This window comes from Rhinatrema bivittatum, chromosome 4 (genome assembly GCF_901001135.1).
Source record: "Rhinatrema bivittatum chromosome 4, aRhiBiv1.1, whole genome shotgun sequence".
In the NCBI taxonomy this organism is placed as follows: Eukaryota; Metazoa; Chordata; class Amphibia; order Gymnophiona; family Rhinatrematidae; genus Rhinatrema; species Rhinatrema bivittatum.
Genome location: NC_042618.1, coordinates 410,708,655 through 410,735,708, shown reverse-complemented (window position 1 = coordinate 410,735,708; position 27,054 = coordinate 410,708,655). Strand labels below are relative to the sequence as shown.

The window sequence follows — 27,054 nt, the reverse complement described above, 5'->3', positions numbered from 1 at the left end:
CAACAACTATACCTCGATGAGATATAGTTATCTTTTTTGCAAAAAACTTTATAGCAATTTTTCTCCCAGTTTTTCTACCCAGCTCATTTGCATAGGTAGAAAACATTTGTGCGATATTTACATATATTTCCAGTACTGCATGGAAAATATCACACCTTGTTGGGAAACTAGACTTGGGGCACTGTGGGTTGGTGCAAAAAAATGGTGAAATCTCACAAGTGCTTTCTTTGTATCTGTGGGATGTATTGTCAGTCAGTAGAGTTTGTAGTGGAATATATTTATTTATTTAGTTGCATGGGGCTGTACCCCTGCTTGCTTCGCTGGCCAACCTTGCCAGTGGGCTTTCTACTCTAGACTCCATAATCATACCTAGGAGAGAAATGAAGGGAATGGCTGGGTAGGGGGAGGGGAGGAGAAAGAGACAGGGCTGATGCGTCCCATTAGGTGAACTAGGCGGCCACCTAGGATGCCAACCATTAGGGCAGGGCTTCCCAAACCTGTCCTGGGGACCCCACAGCCAGTCGGGTTTTCAGGATATCCACAATGAATATGCATGAGATACATTTTGCATATACTGAGTCTCTATGGTATGCAAATGTATCTCGTGCATATTCATTGTGATTATCCTGAAAACCCGACTGGCTGTGGGGTCCCCAGGACAAGTTAGGGAAGCCCTGCATTAGGGGGTGCCGAAGAAGAGCCATGTGGGGCCGCGAGCGGAGCCTACCCCACTCGCGGCAGAGAGGAGTACAGATTCGGCGGGCTGCAAGCAACACACATCCTGCTCGCGGCCCAGAGAAGCACACAGTCAGCGGGCCACGAACGGCATCTCAGCGAATAAGGTAGGAGTCAGGGCCGGGACTGGGGTGCGGGTGCGACCAAGGGGGAGGTGGACACAAGGCAGAAGGTTCGTCTAGGGTGCCTAATACCCTTGCACTAGTCCTAGAAAGACAGCTATATAATTCTCGACCCCGCCTCTCCTTCTTGACTAAGTGTGCCTGGATGTTAAAGGAAGCCCTCCCAAAAAAGAGAAAGTGATCATTGAACGGTAACATCAGAAAGCAATTTTATGATTCCATCAGCTGGATGTGTACATTACTGATGTCTTGTACTTGCTCTGTTGGGGGTGGAGGAATGGGGATAGGTATCTGTGTGTGTGGGGGGGGGGGGGGGAGAGAGGGCATTCAGTTGGGAAATGCATGGGTAGGGATGTAGGTCAAAAAGCTTGCAGAGGGTATGTGAAGGTGGGGGGGGGGGTATGTGGTGATGGGTGGTGTGTGTGGTGGTATAGGTAGCATGTGGTGTTGGTTTGGTGCATGGGGGGGGGTATATGTGTGTGTATATTTTCCCCCTTGCATTCTTCACATTCTCCCCCTACCCCTCTCCTCCTCACCGGCGTGGGAATGGTGTGTGAGTGGTGGATGTGTAAGTGGTGTCCTTCTCTTACCCTTCTATGTATCATATGTGCTCTCTGCCTCTCCCTCACTTGCACACCCCATTTCCCCCTCCTCCCCATGTATGTGTGTGGTTTGTATATGGGTATTCTTTGGCGGTCAGAGTGAGGGGGGGTGTTGGGGGATGGACTCTTTCTCCTTTGCAATCTCTGCAGACTCCCAATACCCCATGAGAGGAGAGTGTGTGTGTGTGTGTTTGTTATGGGCTGGGGCTGGTGTGAGTGGTAGTAGGGGTGAGTTAGGGGGTGCAGATCGAGGGGGATTGGAGGGGCATGTGTGCGCACTCCCCCTCATACTCTCCACTTTGCCCTCACTCACTCTTCATCCACCTCTCTTTTCCCCCGTGTATGTGTGTGGGGGGTGTATATGTGTGTGTGTGTGTGTGTCAGAGAATGACTGGGGTGTTGGGTGTATGTGTGTGGGGGGTGTATATGTGTGTGGGGTGTGTGTGTCAGAGAATGACTGGGGTGTTGGGTGTGTGTGTGTGTCAGAGAATGACTGAGAGTGACTGGGGTGTTGGGTATATGTGGGGTTGGAGAGTTACTGGGGAGTGTTGAGGATAAGTCTGTGAGGGAATGACGGGATGTGGGTGGGAGCTTCCCTCTTGTCCTCTCCACTTTCTCCCTTCTCCCTTCTCCCTTCTCCTCCTCCTCCTCCTCGTGTGTATGTGGTGTGGGATGGGGAAGAAGGATCCCCTCCCCTTTCACTGTTTTAGAGTTGGGGGTGTAGGGGAAAGGTGTAGTTACGGGTGGGGTGGGTATGGATGTGGAGTTGGGGGAGTGTGGGAGGATTGCATGGGGGAGTTGATGTGGGTATATGGGGGGGGGGTAATACATTTATTTATTTATTTATTTTTAACTTTTATATACCGGCGTTCCCGTATGACATACAAATCAGACCGGTTTACAATGAAACTGCAACTTCGCACGATGGCAATACATAGAACAGGAAATACAAGTAACTGGGACAAAGGAACTCAAACAGTATAATCTATACAATGAATCGGTCCAAGAGACCATCCAAATGATTACAGAAGAGTAAATATAATCATAATAACATGTGGGAGAGTAGGGCAGTATGCCTGGGGGACTGTGAGGGGGGAGAAGGTATGGTGTGTGTGTGTGTGTGTGTGTGTGTGTAGTGGAGGAGGAGTAGGAGGGAGAAGTGGTGGTGTAGATTGGTGGGTGTCATGGGGCAGAATTTACATTCCTTCCCACCTCCCTCTCTCTTCCCTTGCAGCTCTCTCTGTCGTCCCCCCCTTTCTCCCTCTCTCCCCCTCTGAAGATCCTCTCGCTTCTCCCTCACTCGCCCTGTCCCCTCTCTCTTTTTCCTCTCCCCTTCCCTCTCTCCTTGACTGCCTCCTTCCCCACTGCCCCTTGCTCCCTCCTCCTCCTCCTCTAGCCCCCTCTTCTTCCTTACTCTCACACTCCTCCTCCTCCTCTCCTCTCCCATTGCTTTTCTCTCCTCCTCACTCATCCACTGTTCCCATCCTCCAGCCCTCCTCTTCCTCATTCTCCTCACTCTTCTATTGCGTCCCCTTCTACCTCAGACTCTAAGATGAATTTTCTGGCTGGTGGGGCTGGGAACCTCCACCTGCCAGCACTTCTCTTCTTTTTTTTTTTTTTCTCTGTCATGTTGGTGGGGCCCAGGAAACCCCACCAGCCTTTCTGGTGCTGGTGCCACCTATGCACTCACTGCAGACATTGGCACTCCTCCCTCACAACCTTTTAGCCTTTCCCACGGCTCTGGTTGAGGTCATTACATCACACATGCACAGGCACGATACGATGATAATCTGGAGTCCCTAATATTTTTATAATATATAGAGAGAAAATTTCTAGGTGGCCTCCCCAGTTGAGGTGATCCGAAGCAGTGAATAACATTAAAATGATCACACAAAAAACGGGAAAATTACAAAACTAGTAATCATGTCAAGAGTACAAATATCGTCAACAATGCCATGCTAACGGTCAGATAACCAGCAGTTTTTCAAATGTATGCCAACACAGCAACAGCATACCAGCTATTCAATTAGGAGCTTCATCTCAACAAGACCACTTCCTGCTCTGTATTTCATGGAGCTAGAAGTCCGAGAACAGGGCTAATTGCTACAGGAACTTAGAGCTTGTAACATTAAGCCAGGATGGACATTCATCCTTTACCGAGCTACTTGTTTCTGTGATCATGCTTGCCCACCCTGTACTTTACCTATTAGTTTTTCAAGTGGATAGTTGGGTTCAGTGCGTCTCTGGGGAACACTGTGTTATGTAGTGTTACTATATAGTGTGTCTGAAATTTGCAAAATGTGTTTTTCAGACTGGACATTCCATATTCAAAGCAGTAATTTGGGAAGTTAATGGATACTTCCAGTACAGGTATTTTACCAGTGAGAATTTATTAGTGCAGGAGTTGCCAACTCGGGTCCTCAAAAGCCACCAATGGATCCAATTTTCAGGATATCCACAACAAATATGCAAAAGATAGAGTTGCATGTACTGTATTGTATTATGCCTGGCTGTAGCTCTTGAGGACCAGAGCTGGACACCCCTGCAAAGTGCTAGATCTGTAATAATATGACCTGACAGCACCACTCGGTAGGGATGAGGCAGTCCTGCTTTTATGATTTGTGATCTGAGGCTCCATTTAAAGATTTTTTTTTTTTTAATTTGACCCTTAGATCACAATTTGCACTGTGGGAAATAGCCCTTTTAGGCCATATTTAAGGGTTAAACTTGCCTTAGAATGCAAGAACAACTGAACCATGTGTGAAAAGAATGTAAGAAAATTGAACCTTCCTCACCCACCGAATGAAGCAGCCGAACAGCAATGTTTCTGGCTGAATTGCAAAGCCATAACGAGCCAGTGACTGATACTGGCAGCTTGCTGCTCCTGCCTTCCCAAAATCGGGCAGCAGCACTTCACTCAGCTGCTGCACATGGCCACCAGAACGGCAACCCTGACTCACTGCAGGCCAGGTACAGGTAATGCCAGCTTTACAGCTCCCCACTCCATACTCTCTCTTATTCTTTTTCCTGTTCCTGATTTTCACTAAAATCCTTCCCCCACCTCTCAGCACTCAGCATTTCTGGGTACCAACTTCCCTGCTGAAGCTGCAGATGGGGGGCCAGGCTGAGCATGCTCAGAACAGCAAAGAGGCTCGAATCCCATGGGGAGGAGCAGGAGATGATTTCAGTGCAAAATGCAGCAGATCCAAGCAAGACATATGATTTGTGGATAGAATATCGAGCAAACTGGATTACAATCCACAGAGCCACTCCTTTCTCACTGGATCAAAGAGGTTTCATATTTACTGGAATAAAAATGTCACCAAATTCTAGTGTCTCAGACAGCATTGACAGGCTAGTTTTCAGCACACAATTTTAACGCCCAGATTATTGGGGGGGGTTTTTTAACTCCCAGTGCAGTAAGTTAATGTTATGATAAAGCATTGCAGTTAAAAAAAAAATGTAACCTGGGAAGGGTGGAGGCATCCTGATAGGCTACCACCGCCACCATTTAACCAGATAAATACTGATTTATCCATCTATCTGGCAGCGAGAAACAGCTGCTGAATAGCTGCATAAGTCAGTACTTATCCAGCTATCTGGCACAGGTCACCGCTACTTAGCTGGATAACTACTGTCCCTGGCTAAATAGCAGCAAACCACACAAAATATCCAGGTAAATACTGACTCGGCTATCTGGCAGCTGGATGGATCATTTATTTATCTGGCTAAGTGGGGCAGCAGCTGCAGCCACTTTGGCAGCTACCAGCATTTACCTGGAGAGTTCTTGACTCTTTATTTTTTTTATTATTTTTGTTATTTTTGTTCATAGCATTGGAAATTTAACTCCAGCTCTGACCTAGGAGATAAGTTTCCAGCCCTAAGAAAGGTGTGCTGGCCAGATACAGTCTCTCTGCATCAAGGGATTTATTTATTTAGATTTTTTTTTTCTTACACTTTTTGTACTTTTTTTAAGAACTTCAAAGTAGATTACAGTCAGGTACTGTAGGCAATGGAGGGTAAAGTGACTTGCCCAAGGTCACAAGGAGCAACAGTGGGACTTGAACCATGGTCTTCTGGTTCATAGGCAACTGCTCTAACTACTAGGCTACTCCTCCATGTCCTCATTTGTAGTACTTCTATTTAGGCATGCATATTTTCTGCATGTAAAACTTCATGCTGTATCAGGAGTAAGTTCTGCACCCAGAAAATGCATGTTCAAATCCAGGCAGAAAGGTGCATTAGACTGAACTTACCTTTCTGCAGCGGCTTGTGAAAGTCTACTAGTGTGACCTTCCTTATGGCAAAAGATGTCAGCACTGAGGCAGATTCCAGCTTTCACCACTTTTGATTGATATTCTATTCCAGTTATTCCTCTACCACCAATACCTTTTGAGCCTATAAGAAAACAGTTCACTGTTAGCATAGAGCACCTCACCCTCTTTCAGCTGAATTAGATTTAATTGGGAAAGCGGCTTTATAAAATTGCAGCTGTAAAACAGATCTCCGAAGTGGAAAATATCTGTTTTGTGAATAATGTGTCTGCTGCCATTTATGATTAAGAGTTGAAACCTGACCAGAGCCAGCAGCTTGGCTGAGTGATACACTGCCAGAGCTCTGTACTGTTCTGAAATATGCATGGAAAAAGTTCATGGCAGATCGGAGTAAGAATTGTACATTGTCCAGATACCAGTGCATGCTGTGTCCTCCTTATGGAAGCCATCATTACATTACATTTTTGATTTACTGTATATGCCATCCTCTTTCAAGAAGGTCCGAAAGAGGCTTACAACATAGCAGCAATGATACTTAAAAATACGTCAAATGCAAAAAGCACATTTCAAAATAAAAAAGGTATAGTATTATTTAAAAAAAAACAATAATATATCATCAAAATATAATCATAATAATAACTATTCTTTCCCCACCCTTTCTTACAAGGGGCGGGAGCAACCCAACCCACATCCCCACCCTATCCATTCTGGAAAATTGCTCCCTTACCCTCCCAGTTGCTTACAAAGGCGCTCACAGTAGTCCATGACCATCAGGGTTTCATGGGGATCTACCAGCAGCAAGCAAGCAAAGCTGAAGAATATGTTGGCTCCAAGGAGAGCCTTTCTTTTTTTTTTTTATAATGGAGAAGATGCTAATAAGTAAGTAGGCATGAGAAGGGATAATGATGTTATGAAATTACACACACCCAGTGGTGGATGCTTGAGGCATAGCTAAGAATCATAATCCCCCTGAAATGGGTAATCTTGTTAACAATGCTTTACTAGCACAATTGCAATTTGTTAATAGCACTTTTATCTTTCTGGAGTGTGTTCGGAGACCAAAATACTTCCATGTATTTATGTATGTGGCTCTGATGTTATGTGTTGTTTTTTTGAAGGAGAATGTTCAGTGCCTTTCTGGATTAGATACAAATTACTTGGGCGAAATCTCCATAGTAGGTCCCTCACATTTGGGCCGATACAGTACAGTGTGCTCCAGTGGAGCGCACTGTTAACCCACGTTTGGACGCGCGTTTTCGACGCACTAGCTTTACCCCTTATACAGTAAGGGGTAATAACGCGTCAAAAACGCACATCCAACCCCCCCAAAACTAATAGCGCCCGCAACATGCAAAGGCATGTTTATGACCCTATTAGTTATTCCCGCGTGATACAGAAAGTAAAATGTGCAGCCAAGCCGCACATTTTACTTTCAGAAATTAAGTCGGAGGCCCCAAAATTTAAAAAAATAAAAAAATTAATTTTAATCGGCCCGTGGGTCGGAAGACAGATGCTCAATTATGCCGGAATCCGTTTTCCGAACCTGTAGCTGTCAGCGGGCTTGAGAACCGACGCCGGCAAAATTGAGCGTCGGCTGTCAAACCCGCTGACAGCTGCCGTTCCTGTCAAAAAAGAGGCACTAGGGACGCGCTAGTGTCCATAGCGCCTCTTTTTACCGCAGGCCCTCATTTGCGGGCCTATACTAAATCGCACGCACAGGAGAGTGGCCTGTGCGCGCGCCGGGAGAGCGGGCACCCGCCGGCTCTCCCACGCTTTTTTCTGTATTGGCCCCATTATGTGTTATCAAATTGTTACAATGTGCAAGACTTCTGTTGCCCTCAGTAAACCATGAGACAAAATCTTGAACATTTTATTATTATGAGGAAGACTGCAACAGGTTTTGTTAACTAGGATATGTAATATGCATTATGGGTTTTTACTAGCACTGAAAAGTACTGACCTTCCAACTTCTCTTAATTAAGGCATAATATGGGTAGCCAGGACATTCACTTCCCTCCACATCTGCCCTTTTACAAAGAACCACACAACAAATACACAGACAACAGGGTGGCATCAAAAGACCGCAGCTTTATTACAACAAACCACCAGGTGCCTGAGCCTACAAAAACCAGCTAGCAAGATGATCACCACCAGGCTACTCGGCCTGCAGGTTCCTACATAGCACGATCTCCCACAATCCTCGCCACCTCCCAGCAAGGAGCTGTATGGGGACAGCTGCACCCAATTGTCCACAAAGAGCCTAGACATGACCACCGTTAAGTAGGCAGACAATAACATTGACCCCCAAATTGGCTCGGGCAACCTGCCACAGGCACACAGGTATGAAAATAACCTGTGACCCCCAAAGATGTGGCCCTGATTCCTAATGGAACAAATCCTCCAAGGCCTCCTGAAATGAATTCAAGAACAAGCCCAAACCTATAAAATATAAATGAACCCCATCACTCTAAAACAACCCCAAGTTCATGTCCCAAGACCACTCATGACGAATGTGATGATCCCCCAACAAACCCAACCAGGAACCAATCTGTTGATTGGCCTTCGCCCGACTCCTACGCCAAATTACCTTGTTCATCTCAGAAGGCCTTGCAATTATATCGGACCAACAAATTACAGCAGCAGGTAACAATATGGAAATAAACATTAAATCTTTCTTGACCATTCTGATGAATTTGCGGCCCAATATTTTACCCCAATCATTCCCCCCAAGTGAATAATCAGCACTCGCGGCTGATTAAATTGTTCCAAACCCTGCTGTAAACATGGGATCAATCCATCCCACAGCATCCCCCTACGTCCCAACCAGTGAACAATCACGCCACATTGAGATAAGTCCAACTGAGACCCATATGCGTCCACATGCATGCCTATACGCCCACACGATATAGGAGTGTCCAACAATCCATGCACCTTCCCCCAAGCATGCAGTACCTAAAATTAATTAGTAAAATGCTCGTAACTCATAAGGGCCCTGGACAGACATAGCCCTCAAACGCGTCAGATCTCCATCTACCGATCCTCTAAATCACCCACCGGATAAGCCCGAACGAGCCTCCGAAGTTGCAGCGCCAATCCTAAACGAGGAAGCCCCAAACCAATCCACATCTAACCCAATTGCAGTCAAACTAGACCACAACACCATTGCGAATTGATACTTCATCAGCTGGCGAAGGTCAGCATGAACCAAAAAATGAGAGCCCCCTCCCCCCACAGCCTGAATTTGAGAAAAAAAACACTGAATTGGCCACAGGACATGTCCATAAGCCCGGAACTGCCCGCAGAACCACAGAAACTCCCCTACCACCCTGATCAGTCTTGGATCTAGAGACATAGAGAATGATCTAATCACTACTTAAGATTACATGCTGCAATAACAGCCCAGTGTCCTCCATCCCTTTTGATGCTCTGGCCACCAATTCACTAACTCGAAAAGCCCCAAAGAAAGCTAGAACGAAAGCCACACGAAAAAGGCAACATTTGTATGGAGATGTACAAATTCTCACCAAAACATCCCAAAGCTTGAGCAGGATACCATGCCTAATGAATAGCTGCCCATCTACACCCCGCATGACACCTCTGGGCCATCCAAGCAACATTCGCAGGACAAGAAAATGACTCATTGGAAAGCTCCGACCATGAGCTCGTATGAAAAAAGAAAACCCTGATAATTGCCCAGATACAGCTGACTTAGAAGCCCCATCCGGCTTAGCTTTTTCAATAAACTGCAACAAGAACACGTCCGGAACAAGACCCCATCGCCAACCCAAAGATGCAAGGAAAGACATCACCTTATTAGCATCATTCACATAACTCATCCAGGTAGAAGGGTTTAGTGATGCTCACAGCAGCTTCCATGCTTCTGGGAACCAAATTTCCATAGGAAAGGAGGTACAGAAGCTCCGCACTGGTTTGCATCTGGAGCAAGCTTTCGAATCAGCTCCCAATTGGAATGAGAAAGAGAATCAGCCACACTGTTAGCCACACCTGGGACATGACGAGTCCAAACTGTCACATTTAATATCAGACAATGGAGCACCAACTCCCACAACAAATCAGAAATCATCATGCATTTGGCCGATCTCTTATTGATAACTTCCACCACACCCCGGTTATTGCACCAAAAAACACAACCTTCTTATCTCAGAAACATGAACCCCATAAAAAGACTGTGACCACAATTGTAAACAATTCTAAAAAGGTAATGTTTCTAGTAGTACCAGCTGACTGCCACTCGTCTGGCCATGATGTCGCGCATCAGGAACCTTGGCAATATGTCCTGAATCCCAGGGACAACAAAATGAGGATTAGAAGCCAATATGTCCAAATTCCGATCTTTTATTGAAGACTTAAAATTAAACAACGCCCTACTCAGGCCGAGTTTCGCCCTATATCAATGGGGCTGCATCAGGGGTTCTGTTAAAATCAAATCATATTCATATCGGTACAGGTGGAGTATGCTAAATTGCATCAAACTGGTCTTCATATAAAATATGTAAATTGAACAATGTATTGGAGTCACTGTTGTTCTTTCATAACGCATACAGCTGCATGCCATTCATTTGTTAGCAGCGGGTACGCATCTCTGCACGGTGCATTCGCAAGTGATTCAGAAAAGCTTCAATAAAAGATCGGAATTTGGACATATTGGCTTCTAATCCTCATTTTGTTGCCCCAACAGCTTTGTTAGATAGCCTTCCTTGTTGCTTTCTGAATCCCAGGGAGCCAGCTGCATCTATGTACAATTCTAAATCATGGCTAGATAAGGAATTCGACTGCCAAAGTGAAGACCCATTAAAATAAGACAAAAATCTATCCCAATTGCATAAATCCTCGTGTATCCCACATGTAGAACAAATATGGTGATTGCTCTTCTTGATACCAGACATCACGAATGACAGTCTATGAAGGAACACTCGACCCATGGAATTACCCTACAGGCAAAATTCAAGCTACCCACCAGTGATTGCAACTGCTGTAAGGTTATTTTCGTACAAAGTAACACTCTCTTGACCAATCCCTTCATCCTTACTACTTTATCTGAGGGCAGCCGAGAAATCATATCCACAGACTCCAACTCAATACCAAGGAAAGCCAACCGCATTCAAGGACCTTCCATTTTTCCCTCAGCTTCTGCTTCCATGATCCTACCTCCCTTAGACCAGGAACTGGATGGAATCATGTAAAAGATGTTGACCTGTTTCCTTTCATAGTCTGCATCATAGGAGCCATTTCATCAATTGTCAGATAGAAAAAAGTGTTTTATGATGAACTCTTGGCTCTGAAACTGTGTGGTGGTGGTGGTGGTGTGTATGTGTGTGTGTGTATTGGGGGGGGGGGGGTGGGGGTGTCAATTAAGAAGGCACAAGTCATGCCCGTAGCAAGATTGCTTTATTGACACTGACTCTTTCCTTGTCATCCACTGGGACCAGCAGATGAGAGCAGAAGTGAACTCACTTTTCTTAACCTCACTATCTTATCCAGGAGCCCGATAGTTGGCAAAGATGTGGGGACTGGCCATAATATGAGCTGATGGGTGACTCAGTGACCGTGTGACCTGAAAGGATACTCCGATGGCTAGTTCAACATCCAAACTGGACAAAAAAAAAAAGGGAAAATAATGTTGTTTGGAAGCTACTAGTGGAAACAAATTGTCCATTCCAGAATGAGCTTTCTTTAAGTGTTATCTGTGGCTAACAAAACCTAATCCTGTGTCTTTCTTCCCTGTCAATGTTTGAGACAGGACAGCTGTGTGTGTATAGCCGTATATGTGTGGGGGTAGGAGAGATAGCTACAGCAGTGAGTTCTCATGCTCTGTCATGCAGGAAGAAATTTTGGCCTCAGTACCGAGTCTCTGATTTGCGGCTGGGCTTTTGTCCAAGCCAGACCAGAACACCTTGGAGATGCCAAAAGCACACACTGGGTAAAACAACCTTGGGACCCCTTTTCCAGGAGTGGAGGGAGAGAAAATGCAATAGACATACATTCACACACACTGAACCACAAAGGAAATCATCCATAATGATTGCATTCAAACTCTGAAGCGACCAGGTATAAAACAGAAGAAGAAAGGGTGTAGCATGGTAGTGTTAGCACCTGGCTCGTTCTTTCCATAAAGGACGGTATGTACTCTGCTAAATCAGAACAAGACTGCACATAGCCCATTGTGGTTCACTTCAATGTTTCTGTGTAACTGATGTAAGGAATACAAACAAATGCGGTTGCAATTTGCCTGAACTCTCTAGGTAACTGGTTGAGAGACTGAAATAGCAAGAGGCTTATGCAGGGAGTGCGTCAGGAGCACCGAGACATACTGACAGGGCCAATGTTTCCATTAGGCAAACTAGGTGTTCGCCTAGAGAGCCAAAGTTTCAGGGGGTGGCAAAACCTTGCTAGCACGAGGCCCAGAGGGTTGATGTGTCTGGGTTAATACTGCTAAAAAAAAAAAAAAAAAGGGAGCACTACTCTGCTGGAGCCATTGCTATCTGTAAAATATAAATTGCTGAAAGGGGGTGCATGACGGAAGGTTCACCTAGGGCGCCAATTACTCTTGAGCCAGCCCTAGATACTGAGATAACAGGAAATTACACAGAAAGGGCCAGATTTTTAAACGTATGCGCGGGTGTAGATTTGTTCGCTCAATCCGGCGCCAACAAATCTATGCCCGATTTTATAACATGTGCGCGCAGCCGCACACACGTTATAAAATCTGGGGTCGGCGCGCGCAAGGGGGTGCCCACTTGTGCACCTTGCGTGCGCCGAGCCCTAGGGGAGCCCTGATGGCTTTCCCCGTTCCCTCCAAGGCCGCTCCGAAATCGGAGCGGCCTTGGAGGGAACTTTTTTTGCGATGCCCACCCCCCCAGCCCTAACTAAATCCCCCCCTACCTTTTATTTCCGAAGTTCTGCCTGCCCACCATCCCCCGGCACAGGCCGCTGTGCCGGAGGACTTGGGACCGCCCCCAAACCTTTGCCATGCCCCCGGACCCGCCCCTTTTTCAAAGCCCCGGGACATACGTGCATCCCGGGGCTTGCGCGCGCCGCCGAGCCTATGCAAGATAGGCTCAGGGCAGGCAGGGGAAGCTTTTCGGGGGTTACGCGCGTAACCTTTTGAAAATCTGCCCCATAGTGTGTTAGGGGCACTAAGAGACTCTGGGAAAGCAGGAGGTACTCGGGGGGGGGGGGGGGAGGGGTGCATCAAGAGCATTGAGAAACCTTGGGATAGCAGGAGATTACACAGGGAGTGATCACTGGCACGGATAAGCTCTTTGCATCAGTGTAGGAAAACAGACACTTGTAAACTGAGCTTCCCTTTTCCTAACCTGACCACTGTCGAGATCTTTTTTTTCCTGTTGCAGCTTTCTGTGGTACCTCCTGCTTAGTATCGCAATGATATAAAGGAAGAGGAACCATAGAAAAGCTGTATTTTTTTTGCTTTTCTGAGCATGGCTTGTGGTGCCTCAAAACTTGACGCCAGCTCTATTGTGGCAGAGGAGGTCACGGGAGGAGAGAGTTTATTTGGGTGCGGAGGCCGGGAGCCGTGCTGAGATTAATGCTCCCATGGGACCTGCTGAGGGAGCGGGCCTTCTCCCGGTCAGTGCGCCTGATGTTATGCTGCCCCGATTCGCTGGCTTTGAGAGTGCAGCGGTCGTCCCTGTTCGGCAGGGCTTTGAAAAAGGGGGCGGTCGGGGTGGCCCCCCCGTGGATGGGGTGCGCATTCTCGCTCCCATACTCGCGGCACTTCCGTGGATCGTGTGGGGAAAAGGGTTTCTTCGGTGGAGGCCATGCACCCCCTGCGAAAGGAAACAGGTCAACATCTTTTACATTATTCCATGCAGTTCTTTTCCGGTTTCTGGTCTAAGGGAGATAGGATCATGGAAGCAGAAGCTCGGTGTTAACCTGGGATGGAATGACCCTGGGGAATAAATTCTCTTCTCACAGGGGTGCCTGGTAAATTCTATTGCTAATCCACGAGAATCTTTAGCTGGTACAGACAAGGTCCTGGGCATGTCGAGTCGGGCTGCTAGTGCAATCTGGTCCTGAGAAATCCAGCACCACGATGATAATGAGTTAAAAAACAGTCTGCAGTGTAGGCCAAGATCAGAAGTCTCTGCCAATGTGTGACAGAGCAATAAATGCCCAATCAGACCGATGCAATATCGGGGTGGGGAAAACGGGCGCTCATGACAGGCGCTGAACGACCTCTCCGGGGCGCCTGATTTAATATTTAAATCGGCTGCCACGGTAAAAGGAGGAGCTAGGGGAAATTGTGGGCCTCGAGCGCCTCCTCAAAAGCAGGTGCCCAGGAGAGGTGGCTGTCAGCGGATTAGGGAAATGATCGCTCGTTAATTGAGTCTCCCTTTTCCTAACCTAACCGCCGGCACCCTTTTTTTTTTTTTTTAAATTGTTCCTCCGACTAAATATCACCACGCTATTAACTCAGAGGAAGTACAGAAAAGCAGCATTTTCTGCTTTTGTGTACACTTGCTCAGAAATTAACGCCTGCTCCGGGCAGGCGTTAATTTCTGAGAGTAAAAATGTGCGCGTCGGGTGCACTTTTTTTTTTTTTTTGCATCGGGGAGAATCGCTAATGGCCTCATCAACATGAATTTACATGTGACGAGCGCTATTAGCTTCGTGGGGGGTTGGACGCGCGTTTTGGACGCGCTAATCCCCTTATAGCATAAGGGGTTATGGACGTGCTTCCAGCCACGGGTTAACCCAGTGCGTTCAGCTGAGTGCACTGTATTGCATCAGCCTGAATGTAAATGAAACCCTTCTGACTTATGAATGTAGTCTACCAATCACTAAAGTAGCTGAGGGCCGCATCTCTTGTATCACTCCCTCCAGTGATTTCTAAAGGGAGGCTGAAGTGGAGCTCAATATAAGGAGCTCGTTGGCATTCAACGTAGCTGCAGAGCTGTTGCAGGGGACAGCTCAGGCCACTATACTAAACACCCCTTTCTACTGAGACAGGCCGGTTATGTAATATCTGTAATAAGCTTTACTCTTGACACCTCTTGTGTTTATTAATAGAGACGTTCCTATGGAGAGAGTTTTTAGATCTAGTCACTTGCTATGGGCTCCCCAATAGCCACTATCGCTCCTAGAAGCTCATTCTGGAGGAGACAGAGACCAGAGCAACTTGTATTACATTGAGAGGTTTTGTTGCTCAGAGAAGCCAGTCACGCTATTTTGAAGGATCCTACAGGTTCTCTGGGATCAGAAAATAACTTTCTTAGCAAACCTGTGAAGGTATAGAGAGTATAGAAATACAGAGTGCCCTGGGGACTGGAGATATGGGGCATATCCCAAAATGGCTTGCCTTCCCTTGGAGAATATAAAAACTGAGAAAAAATAGGCTCACTCTTAAGGGGACTGGTATTGGACCTGATTTTAGGTGCTCATAACGTCAGGGCCGGCACGTCCCAATAGGCGAACTAGGCGGTCACCTAGGGTACCAGCCATTAGGGGGCAGCAAAGAGCAGCCATGTGAGGCCAAGAGCGGAGCCCAATCCCACTCACAGTTGAGAGGAGTAGAGACTCGGCGGGCTGGGAACGGCACCCACCCTGCTCGCAGCCGAGAAAAGCAGACACTCGGCGGGCCACAAGTAGTGCCCATCCTGATCGCGGACAAGAGAAGCAGAGACTCAGTGAGCCATGCGCAGCACGTGTGTGTGTGTGTGTGTGTGTGTGTGTATGTGTGAGAGAGAGAGAGAGGGGGATTGGGTGTATATGAGAGAGCAATAGTGTTAGTGACAGAGAGGGAAGGGAGCCTGTGAAATGTGTGTAAGAAAGGGGACCTGTCTGAGTGAAAGGTCGGAGCAGGGGCCTGGACGTGGGGGGGGCGGGGGGGGCAGATGCAAGGTAGAAGGTTCACCTAGGGTGCCTAATACCCTTGCACCGGCCCTGCATTTCGTGATGGGGAAGGGCACCCGTAATGTGCCCTTCTGTAAGTTAAAGAGTTACATCTTTCACTTATTTCTGGTACTCACTGTGTGCTGTGTTAACCTGTACAGATGAGATCTCATCTCCCAAAGCTTAAGCTAAATGTGGTAGAAAAGCACAAATGATTGCTATCGATATCTTCCATTCATTTTTCTTTCTCCCATTCGGTTTCTCTCACTTTAAATTACACTAGTGCAGAGCTGCACCTTATCCCAGGACCAGAGAAATATCCACATAGTATTTATTTATTTAAAAGTTTTTACTCTACCATTTTCCTGAAATACATCGATTCAAAGAGGTTAACAAAATGATCATATGTACATAAAAATAATGTACAACATGAATTCATCGATTATAAAATCAGACAGAGATTCGTAAAATAAACAATCATAAACAGTACCAGGCAAACTCTGAGGGGGCTGAGGTCACTCGCAGCCTTGTACATTGTGGGCCCATAGGGCAGCTGAAGGTTCTTTTCTATCACTTCCTCAAGCACAGTGTGCTCGTTCCCTTTCACAGGCTGGTTTAGCTCCTTGCAGGACTCGTGTCATGGGGAAAATCTTATCCCAATAGCAGGGGCATAGATAGCTCCTTCTACTCCTTACTCTCCATCCCAGCGAGCTCCAAAACAGACGTTTGCTTTAAGTGGGACTTTTCTATTGTTAGTTTTGCTCATTTTCTGCATTGCATTTTTGTTGTGCATTCATTTTTCATGCTTAGGAAACTGAGCAACCGATATTGTACTGCAGGCATGTGCTGTATGAATTTCATCCGGCAGACCTCGGTCAGTGCACCTCAGTGCCTCCCTGCAGCACCCCTTGCTATTCCAGTATGGAGACTCCCTAAACACTGCTCTGCCAATGCACCTCAGTCCTGTCCTGCAGCACCCTCTGTTTTTTTTCGGTACTGAGACTTTCTACACACAGCTCTGCAAGTGCCCATCACCTCCATCCTGACCTGCAGCACCCCCTGCTATATTTTGGGAGGGAAGATGGCAGTTCCAGCTCATTCAGAAATGGTGCTGGGATGAGCCTTTGTTTGCAAATACCTGAGGGTTGTTTTTTTTGCCCTGTTTTATATCCCCCTCCCAACTTACTTTAGTTCAGTTGTTATGGCAACAGTTCTCTTCTGGAGGCTGTGCACCAGGGTTCCAGAAGGAGCCTTGCAATTATGGACCCTATATCCAGCCACTAGGTGCTGTCATTGCACACTGTCTAGCACTCCTTCCCCTTACCCCTGCCCCCCAAGAGGGCTGTAAATGCTACCTCCCTGGTCTCGGCTGACCCAGAGTTGAGAATCAAACCCATTGTCAGGATGGTCCATTTCTTGGCTTTGTTGCTTCATTTATTATATGCTTGACTTTCTTTGTTAGCCTAATTACCCACTTATTACTTATATTTTAATGTTTTTTTTTGTGGGGGAGGGGAGACAAAACCAAAAGCTGTGTATTTATTATTATGGCCTTGCTTCTGTAATCATACTTTACATGTATTAGAGACATGGGACCTGCGTGCAGTTCTGATGAAGATTAGCACAGCAGCGCCTTGATGTAATGAGGTTTTTGATGATAAGGAGAATGATTAAATGGAAAGAGTTTTCAAAGTCTTTAAAAACTCAGGTCTTCAGAAATTTCATAAAATCAACATGGAAAAGGAAATCTTCATGGTTTTGTTTTGACAGTTGAATTATTTAATTCTTAATTGCTAGTGTTACAGCTTTCACTTTGATTTGCTAGGTGGGATTGTGCTAGTCCAGTAATCTACACTAGTTTCCATCTCTATGACCACCAAGCACCCAGAATATACTGGGATGAGTATTAGAAAGTCAGAACTGAATTCAGGACTCAGCAAATTATGGAATTAACCTGGGACCCCTTTATATGTATCTCAATGTGTGTACCGTGTATATATAGATAGAGATATATATATGTAAACATTTTCCTCTGCCTTCTCTTTCCCTTTTTGGATATATGCCTCCCCCTGTGGAGATGGGGATCACCCTGGAGAGCATAAAATAGAGAGAACTGAAACAAATCATAGTGAACATGGAAGATGTAATAGGGTAGATTGACAAAGAATAGCAAATTGCCTGGACTAGATGGTTTACACCCAGAGTTCTTAAGCACTAAAAAATGAATTAGCAGATCTATTACTAGTAATTTGTAACCTATCATTAAAACTGTCTGTTGTACCTGAACACTGGAGGGTGGCCATTGAAACACCGATATTGAAAAAGGACTCAAGGTGTGATACAGGAAACTATAGACTGGTGTCTCTGATTTCAGTGCCGGGAAAAAATGTAGAAACTTTTCTAAAGAACAAAATCATATACAAAGATCTGGTTTAATGGGACATAGCCAGCATGGATTTACACAAATCTGCTATATTGTTTGTTTGTTTGTTTTTTTTGAAGGACTTAATAAATGCGGATAACGGTGAAACAGTGGATATAGAGTATTCGGATTTTCAAAGGTGTTTGATAAAGCCCCCCATGAGAGACTTCTGAGAAACTAAAAAGTCACAGGAAAGGAGGCGATGTCCTATTGTGGATTGCAAACTACTTAAAAGATAGGAAACAGAGAGTAGGAATAAATGGTCAGTTTTCTCAGTGGAGAAAAGTAAACAGTAGAGTGATTCAGGGATCTGTACTGGGACCAGTGCTTTTTAATATATTTGTATATAATCTGGAAAAGGGAACAATGAGTGGGCTGATCAAATTTGCAAAGAACACAAAATTATTCTGAGAAATTAAATCATAAACGGATTATGAAAAATGCAGGAAGATCTTGCAAGACTAGGAGACTAGATAAACAAATGGCAGATGAAATTTAATGTGGACAAATGCAACGTAACACATATGGGGAAAAGTAACCCTCACTGTAGTTACATGATGTTAGGTTCCATATTAGGAGTTACCACCCAGGAAAAGGATCTAGGCATCATTGTGGACAATACTTTGAAATCCTTGGCTTAGCATGCAGCAGCAGCAGTCAAAGAAAGCAAAGGGAATGCTTTGAAGTATTAGGAATAAAATGGAGAATATTATAATACCTCTGTATCACTCCACGGTGAGTCTGCACCTAGAGGATTGTGTGCAATTCCGATCATCACATCTCAAAAAAGATATAATTGAACTAGAAAAGGTACAGAGAGGGGTGACCAAAATTATAAAGGGGGTAGAATGGCTTCCCTATGAGGAAGGGCTAAAAGGTTAGGACTGTTCAGCTTGAAGAAGAAACACTTGAGGGGGGAGATGATAGAGGTTTATAAAATCATGAGTGGACTAGAATGGGTGAATGTGAATCAGATATTTACCCTTTCAAAAAATAGAGAAACTAGGGGGACACTCCATGAAGTTAGTAAGTAGCACATTTAAAACAAATTGGAGAAACTTCTTTTTCACTCAACTCACAATTAAGCTCTGGAATTCATTTCCAGAGTATGTGGTAAAGGAAGTTAGTGTAGCTGGGGTTAAAAAAAGGTATAGTTAAGTTCCTAAAGGAGAAGTCCATAAATTGTTATTAACCAGATAAACTTGGGGAAAGCCACTATTTATCCTAGGGCATTAGTAGCATTAGATCTAGCCACTGTTTGGGATCTTGCCAAGTACTTGAGACCTGGATTTGTCACTATTTGAAAATAGGATACTGCACTTAATGGACCCTAGGTCTGACCCAGTATGGCAATTCATATGTTCTTTTGAGAGAGAGAGAGAGAGAGAGAGATGGAGGCAGAGTTTAAGAGATTTGTAGAGTGACGGATAACACTCAAGAATGTTTTGATCTCTGTTATTTTCACTCCTACTCAGCTGCTTATTTTATTTTTCTCCTCACTCCAAGGACCTTTTATTTTTCCCCCAGCAGCTCCTAGAACTAATTTGTAGCTGTGCATTGGCTGATGTATAGGTGCCAGCGACTTGGCTGCTGTGGGTGCTCGAGCACCCCCAGTATCAGACAGCAGTCTAATCTGCTTGCTGCCTCTTCAGTCTCTGCCAGCCCAGGACATAGAAGAGGTGACACAGGAGGTAGATCTGATATTGAGGGTGCTAGAGCACCCATCGTGCCCATGCAGCTGGAGCCTCTGGGCTGAGGGTTTTCTGTTCGCAACAGCTGACCTGGCTAATAACAAATGTATTGCACTAGATAGGATAGGGAGGGAGGGAGGAATACATGAAAAAGAGACTGCTTCTGTTAATTCTGCAGATAAGAACCTGAAATATTCTGACTTGGTTAAGACAACAAGGCCCCGGTTTCCATGACAGCAGATGTGTACTGGAGTTTTGTGCTCTTATAATAGTCATTTTATGCTGTTTGGCTTGAAACAGATAAGAACAAGTATGAACAAGGCTTTTGCTGAATGATAAGCAAACATGGCTGAATACTGAGATCGTGACAGACTCGGTATTTCCAGGTTGCGTTCTTATTACTGAATTTGGATAGTACTGAAATTGGCCAAAACGTTCAGTAGCACAAAGCTCCCTTCTCCTATGCTGATGGTGTTTGTAGCCAAGGCGTTTATAGTTTACATGAGATGCCACATTTCTCAACCCAGATCCAATTCCCATCATTATTTTAGAATATTTATTTTTATATTTCGCTTTTCACACTTCAAAGTGTACAAGGTATTTCCCTAACCCCACAGGGCTTACAATCTAATTTTGTACCTGAGGCAACGGAGGGTAAAGTGACTTGCCCAAGGTCACAAGGAGCAAGAGCAGGATCTGAATGCTGGTTTTGCTGGGTCGTAGCCCACTGCTCTAAACCACTAGGCTACTCTTTTATGGCACGAGATTTATTCCTTCTGCTTTTGTAATGGGTTATTACATCATCATCATGACCCCAGTTGGGTTGGTAGACAGGATGTTAACCCTCCATATTGTACAGGCTCTCAATCTCAGCCAAAAGGCCACGAAGGCGCCATCTTCAGCTCATAACCCAGACCTTGCACTTGGATCTTAGCTGGAAAGTGGCCAAGAAAGTATTTATTTTTTATTAATAAATGTGCTAGATGATCTATAAAAATTTATTGAGGTAATCACTACTATTATGAAAGTTCCACTTCATATATGGATAGGGGTTAGGGAGATACCCACACACAGTCAATGCCCTAACACCCAACCCATTCAGATTATAAAAGAAAACATGGCCCAATACCAGATCTTTCATAAGCTCCTATGCCAGAGGTAGGCAACTCTGGTCCTCAAGAGTCACAGTGGTTTCCAGGGTTGACAGATTATGTAGTTTATTGGTGAATATTGTTATACATACCTGAAAAACAAACCTGTTTGCAGTTTTCAAGGAGTACGTTTGTCTACCTCTGCACTTACACTGTTTGGTAGCTGTTAATGCAGCACCCACTTTCTGCTATAACAGTTACAAGGTTCTAAGATACAGCAACTTATCCTTTAGGAAAGTGTACTCTTTTCTTTATCTATGACTGACAAATATTAATCTGGTTATTATTTGCAGATTCTACTGCCAGAAGTGTAAAATTGAACTCCACCCAACACAGTCCTGGTACAACATTACAGCAAAGCTCCAGCTCTACTATTGGTTCCAGGACCCAAGAAACTGGGAGTCGAGGTCAAATAAAGGTCACCACTCAACGAGCACTCCAAAGGCCTAGATTAATAGTGGCTTTGACAAACACTCCATCAATAATGCCTTCATCTGCCCCACCATGTATCAGAACCAATGGAGCTTGCAAATATCTCCTCTCCAACCAGACACTTCTCAAATGGGAGGACATGCAGCGCACCCTGAGCTTTGCCTGGGAGTTGCACGTTTATGGATGTGGTGTACTTTTTGTCATCTTATCCTTAATCTCTATGATCAACCTGATAGGATCTCCGATCCTACATATCTACAACCTGCCATATGTCATGCTCTCAAATGTTCTGCTGTTTGTAGTTGGCCTACTCCGAGCTGTCTTCTTCTTTACTGATCCTTATGGCACCAAGTCTGTGTTTTCTCACAGAGTAGCCTTGGTGCTTTACAATATAACTTTCCCTCTTATCATCACTGCATTTGGCATATTGGTCCTACTGCTGTTAAAGGTAGCCCGACTGCAAGTACTTCCTCCCAAGGTTCAAAGCTTGCCACTGATGGCTATGGTGGGAGTTATTCATTTTATCATACTCTTAAGCTCTGACCTTTTCTCACATGTACTGAACCCTTCTGTAAATGTTGTCCTCCATGTCCTTTCAGCCTCATGGGGTACATTCCTGATGGTGGGGACTTTTGTGGCATACTATAAGCTGAGAAAAAATATGGAAGATATTCTGGGTCAGGCACAGAGAGTATCTAGCAACTGCGAGGACACTCTTGATCTGCAGACCCCAGGGAGAAATCAAAAGTGCCTTTTCACATCATCTAGGGTCCTATTGGTTTGCAGTATCTTTGGACTATTGTGCTGTGGTTTACAAGTATATGCTGTCTTGTGGTTATTTGGAATTCTTGGCAAGACAAATCTGTTCTCCTGGTCCTGGTGGTTCCTTCAATTCTGGTTCCGGATTTTTGAGCTAGCTCTGTGCTTTGCTATGATTTTCCTAGCCTCTCACATTTTCTGCCAGCAGTGTGGCAGTAATGAACATACCTGCTGGGCCAAGATTCTTCGATACCTCTGCACTTACAGGAAAACTGAAGTTCCTGAATTTCCTAACAACTGTTATGACTGGCCAAATGGCATCCAGGACAGGGTAGCCAACAATGACATCAGCAAGAGTCTTATCCGGAACCAATCAGAGAACGTTCCACTCAAAGCCCTTAAGGACAACAATGAAATTAATGGTAATGTACCGTTCTTCAACAAGTGTGAAATTTCCTCCTCGCCCATTGTCAAGCCCAGATTGGGAGCCATGTTTAGCCCTAAAGCCCAAAATATGGCAATGGGCCGTTCCTACACCAGCATTTGCTTTGAGAAGGATTCTGTCCTCTCGCTAATGGATCTAGAGTTTCGTCCTCCTTCACCTATCAACTTAAGCAGAAGCATTGATGAAGCCTTGTTCAGGGAGCATCTTGTCAGGGACAGTATATTCAATGATTCAAGTCTTCAATATCCCAGCTATTTAACTAGGCAAGATTCCTGCTCCTCCCTCAAAGAAAGTTCAGTGCTTAATCAAACTGTTGATCCATTACTTTCTTCAAATTTAAGACACAGAAGAGGCAGCAATCCTGATTACATGTACAGCCTTGCCCGGTGCAGCTCTGCAACTGATATCAACTCCCCAAATATTAGTCTCCAGCACAGCAAAGATACTACAGATGACATAACAACAGAGGCAGCTGCTTCTGGTAGCTCCCTGGACAGTGTTTCTAAAGAATCCATCAAGATTAGTTGGAATCCATGGAGGCATGGCCTGTCATCAATAGAAAGTCTTCCGGTTGAGGATATACCCAGCACTCAACTTCTCCCGCAAGAGTCCAATCCCACAGTTCCTATGGAGACCATACAGCCTAAAAAGGAGGCTAGGAAGAATTTTATGGACCTAAACCAACCAATTGACTCTCATAGCATCTCCAGTGACACTATTGAGCTGTGAAACAGTTTTAAGACTATGAAATGAAAAAAGTGGGAGAAGGAAAACCACAATATCCTTATAAAGATGAAGGACCAGACATATTGTGCTTTAAAGCAAGGGCCTAGGAAAAAAATTCCTCCTCCAAGTACATTTCAGAGAAACCTGAAGGAAAGTAGTTTCTGCTATTGTGAGTGAAACGCTGTAATTAAGAGATGTAAGTAGGGAAATCTCTCTTCCCCTGTCTGTAAGTACTGGGGACTGAACACCTCTACCAAGAGCACACCTCTTCCATATGAACATTCTCGCTTTGCAATAGCCCCTTCGGTATGTTTTTATAAAATATATATATGGATGTGTATATTTTTGTGCTTTTCGGGGCATCATCGCAAACAAAAATTGAAACAACATTACTTTGAGTTGTGAATGAACTAAGCCAAGATGTTCAAGGGGGTCTACTGGGCTCCAGAGCCATAGCCTATGTTTGGAATAAGTGTTTTTGCAGCCTACAGATGTTGGGGTTAGATGCGTCTGGTTGTGGGATGTGAACACCAGGGTTATTTTGTTAAGGATTCTCTCACGAGCAGGACTTGAAACCTTATGGCTTGTGACTTGCCATATTAACAAGGCATCCATGCACTTGGCCTAACTTCTCACATGTCGTGCCTAAGGAAAAAAGCCTTTGATAAATCACTTTTGCTGAATATGTAGCAAATGAAACTGAGTGATCTTAACTTCTAAGTGATCTTGGAAAAATGTGTGTCTATTGGAAAGAAGGTTAACATAATCAGGGATTGGGCACCCAGGATAAATTCATCTCTCTCCCATCAGCTATAGGGACAGAGCTGGACAGTGCCTATGGTAGTGGTGGAATGCAGCAATCTGTAGAAATACAAAAATTCTGAGTGAGAAGAAGGTATGTGACCTCACAGTTACAAAAGAGATATATTGAAAAGCTAAAGGTAAATTTAAAGATTTTCTGATACAGCTGTCCTCTTGCAAAAGAATGAACAAGAGGTGTAGAGAAGGGAGGAGATACAGAATATAATGGCAAAAAAGGAGCATTAGACCAATGGACCAATCCAGTCTACCCAGTTTCGTTTCTGGTGCAATGCCATAGACCCCAGATGAGTGCAGATGTTCCCTTCACTTCTTCAAGATCCTCCATACTTATCCTGAGCTTTCTTGAATTCCGTTACCATTGCTTTGGAAGATCCAGGAGAGAGAGAAAGCCAAGAAGTACACATGTTGGCACAAGCAATAGTTCAGGACTATCACCTCTGGATTCAGTAGGATGGGAAGACTTTGGGGATAAAGGAAAGGTGAATCATTTGACAGGGAAAGAGATGCACTGTAGGTGCCATCTTCAGTCCAATGTCATAAAATCTTCTTAAAAAATGATCAGAAACTAGTGAGGCATAAAGAAAGGGAAAATGTTAGGGAACGCAGAGAATTTGTTTTCTGGAACAGTTCAGAACCAGACAATCTGCTTGATCATGTTAATACAGGTGGAAGGCTAAGAGACAGGAAAATCTTCAGGGAAATTGCCTGGTGTGGGAACAGTGAGCTTCAATATATGGAGAACCTATGAAAGAGAAAGGAAGGGAAATTACTGATGCCTGAAGAAGGGTGAAGATACTTCAGAACAAGTTCCAGTGTAGGAGACAAAAGGTAAAGAAATGTCACAAAGTCCAATTAATGATGAAAACAATAGTCATCTTTCTTAATATTAGAGAAGCCTTGACAGGTTAGAAAAAGAAGATTAAATACATGCAGAGCTGGAAGGTTTTCATTTTTTTTTCCACTCAGATGGACTTTGCTGCTTTCCAAACCACAGTGCATTCGTGAAAGCAAGAGGCGCTAGGGAGGTCAGGCTGCATCACCACCACCTTCCCTTTACATCAGAGCAAGAGGGATTCCCCGTTCTTCCCTGGGCCCTGGTTTTGGAAGCAGTCCCCAGAATCCTCAGACCTATCTGAATCAGCTGCTTCAGATGTTTCTTCCCAGAGTCCCATCTGCTTTATTCAGGGTGTTCCATGTTGAACGCCAATTTGTGCGCAGTATGGGAAGCAGCAGAAGGCTGAATAATGAAAATGCAAAGATGGCAGCCACTCAGATAGGGGGTCAAAAAGCTGGGCATTTCTTTTGACCAACTTTGCAGAAAAAAAGAGGACAATTACATCTATGTTAGGATGTCATATAAACAACACTACATGCAAGAGACAAATATACAGTAAGAGTTTGCTTCCCTCTCTAGAGGATGAATGGTAACTGATTTTATTATTATGTATTTATTTCATATACTGCCAGTTACAGGGGCATCCCTAATTTTATTTGTGATGTAAAATAAAACTACATAGATCATCAGACCAGCTCTGAACTGTGTCAGAAGCTGTACACTTCTCACTTTCTTAAAATGAGGTCCTAAAAGTGTTCCATGCTGGTTGACCTTTTATTTCACAGATGAAAATGGATTTGAAACTGATTCAAAAACTTTGTGATTAAGAAAGTTAAAGATACTCTCCCTGGTCATGGTCTGCTTCAAAGCACAGATCTGTTCCTTCCATTGTGGGACTGCTGGTGCTCAAGTTTGCAGCTGCAGCATTGCTCATGTGTGACCCTATAGCACACTTTCCTCTCTAAAAATGCAGGTACAGCTCTAGCCAGGCACATGATTAACAGTGACCGGCCTCTGCATGATTGTAGGACTCTGCCAGAACGTTTGCTTTTAACTGGACTCCACTGGAAAAGACACTGCTGCGGTATCATAAGATAGGTGCAAACTGACCTGGGTAAATTTGCACACCTACCAGTTCCTTCTTATGTTAAGGGTGGGGAGAGGAATTGTTCTCTGGTACGCACAGCAAAACAAAACAGTAGAAGCAAAGAAAATAAGTAAAAGAAAGAAAGAGCAATTAGACCTTCATTTGCCCTAAATTCATGGCCAGAGCAGAAAGCTCCAGCTGACTGTCCTAATGATATATTGTATTATCTGGTGCTCCTCACCTATGTGCTCTGTATCTGAAGCCTCCCCATCCCCCTCTCGATAAAGTCACTGTCTGGATCCCATCCTCTGTGATTAATTAGCATTAAATCCTAAACTCAACAGCATGCACTTCAGCTCCTATATCTAAAGCTGTCCAGATCATATTTAAAAGAATGGAACACTTCCAGCATAGAAATGGGAACAGAAGGTACCATGAACTTGTGCTCTGCAAGAAGGAACACATCCCACATTGGCTACTGCTAAAATCATGTGATTTCATACTAGTTTGAGAGCATCAAACCAATAATGTTAGTTAAGAGGAACTTAGGCTATGTGCCAGTCTGAGAGTGTCATGCCAGAGGTGTTAGGACATTATCAGGGTGTGTCCTAATCTGAGTGTGCCATACCAATGATGACAGCAAGTAGAGCATCTGCCCGCTCCTTCTCCATCTCTTGCCATCTCTTTGTAGGTGTAGATCTGCACATTTGTACAGGGTGTATAACCAATTGATAAGCTTTGGCTTGCCAGCCATGAATGTGTGCCAAATCAAATCAAATAAATACTGTTGCAAATAATTTCCTATCACATGCTCATGTTACTTTTTCTGGATTTGAAGGTGTGGGTGGTGAGGTTCATCAGGTGAAATACTTGGGTAGGGAAGCCCTTGCATGCTCTCCAGAAGTATCCGATTATCTAATCCTTAATTTTGCCATTCCTTTATTAAATGGAAAATGTCATGACCCCGATGATGTACAGAGAGGCTGAAAATGACTGTCCGTGTTGGTTTTTCAATCTAAACCAGTTTTCATCCATAAATTCCTGGATGTTTCCAAAAATGTCTATCAGTTTAAACCGA

At 44.6% G+C, this 27,054-nt stretch overlaps 1 protein-coding gene across 7 annotated transcripts in view; it reads left to right on the top strand.

The window, feature by feature from the left end:
• Nucleotides 1–26,780, top strand: part of PRRT3 (proline rich transmembrane protein 3) — a 155,570-nt gene extending 128,790 nt beyond the window's left edge. For all 7 annotated transcript variants that reach the window (XM_029601192.1, XM_029601187.1, XM_029601186.1 and 4 more), the window contains one exon: nucleotides 21,164–26,780. In XM_029601192.1, the coding sequence (XP_029457052.1) occupies nucleotides 21,164–23,235 (2,072 nt within the window). In that variant the 3' untranslated portion in view covers nucleotides 23,236–26,780. The remainder of the gene's footprint in view (nucleotides 1–21,163) is intronic.
• The last annotated feature ends 274 nt before the right edge of the window (nucleotides 26,781–27,054 follow it).